We start from the raw sequence: 716 nt of genomic DNA, 5'->3' as shown, positions 1-716 counted from the left end.
ATTACCAGGCGAGCGTCTTGACCACTACACGCACACCTCGGCAAAGACTACACTTACCTTTAGTTTGGCTAACTCGTCCAGTAAGAAGTTGAAGTGTCGTTTGAGAGCCAGCGTGTTAATATTCAGACATAGACCACGGCCTGATCGCTTGTCATTGGTCTGAGTGTCTAGGTCTGAGATCCAATCCTTTACCTGAGCCACGATCTCCTTGCGTTTCAACCAGAAATGAGTGTGAATCACCTGCAGGGGAGAACGATAGACGAAATGCTAAATTATTCTATTCACTAGGGAAACTAAGGTACACAATAGGGCTGCCTGGAAGGGACTAACAAAAAATCTGGTGTGAACATCACACGACTTTCCTTATCCTATTAAATTATGCTTATTTTGGTGTTTTTCTATTGATACTTTTACAATATCTCTAACCGTTTAGTCAGTATAGCTGAAAACCGCCAAAAGTGGTCGAAAACCGCCAAAAATCGGCCAAAATACCGCCAACCGCAGCACCTATGGTAACCAAAATTTTTGAGTTACATCCTTGTCACTTTTGTGGACTACATACCAAATTTCAAGTTTCTAGCTCATACCGTTCCCGAGATAATAATAAATTACGCCAAAAAGCGGCAAAATACCGCCAAGCGTTGCACCGACCTTAACCAAAAGTTTCGTGTCACATCCTTGTCACATTTGACAACTGCATACCAAATTTCAAGTCT

General features: G+C 42.2%; 1 protein-coding gene across 1 annotated transcript in view; it reads right to left on the bottom strand.

Annotated features, from left to right (window-relative positions):
- Positions 1-57: 57 nt before the first annotated feature.
- Positions 58-716, bottom strand: part of LOC103523804 (baculoviral IAP repeat-containing protein 6-like) — a gene marked incomplete at its 3' end in the record, with an annotated part of 10,097 nt that continues 9,438 nt past the window's right edge. The window contains exon 2 of the mRNA XM_008488823.2: positions 58-240. Within this exon, the coding sequence (XP_008487045.1) occupies positions 58-240 (183 nt within the window). The remainder of the gene's footprint in view (positions 241-716) is intronic.

This window comes from Diaphorina citri, unplaced genomic scaffold (assembly GCF_000475195.1).
Source record: "Diaphorina citri unplaced genomic scaffold, Diaci psyllid genome assembly version 1.1 scaffold42295, whole genome shotgun sequence".
NCBI classification, from domain to species: Eukaryota; Metazoa; Arthropoda; class Insecta; order Hemiptera; family Psyllidae; genus Diaphorina; species Diaphorina citri.
This window is presented reverse-complemented; position numbering and strand designations above follow the sequence as displayed.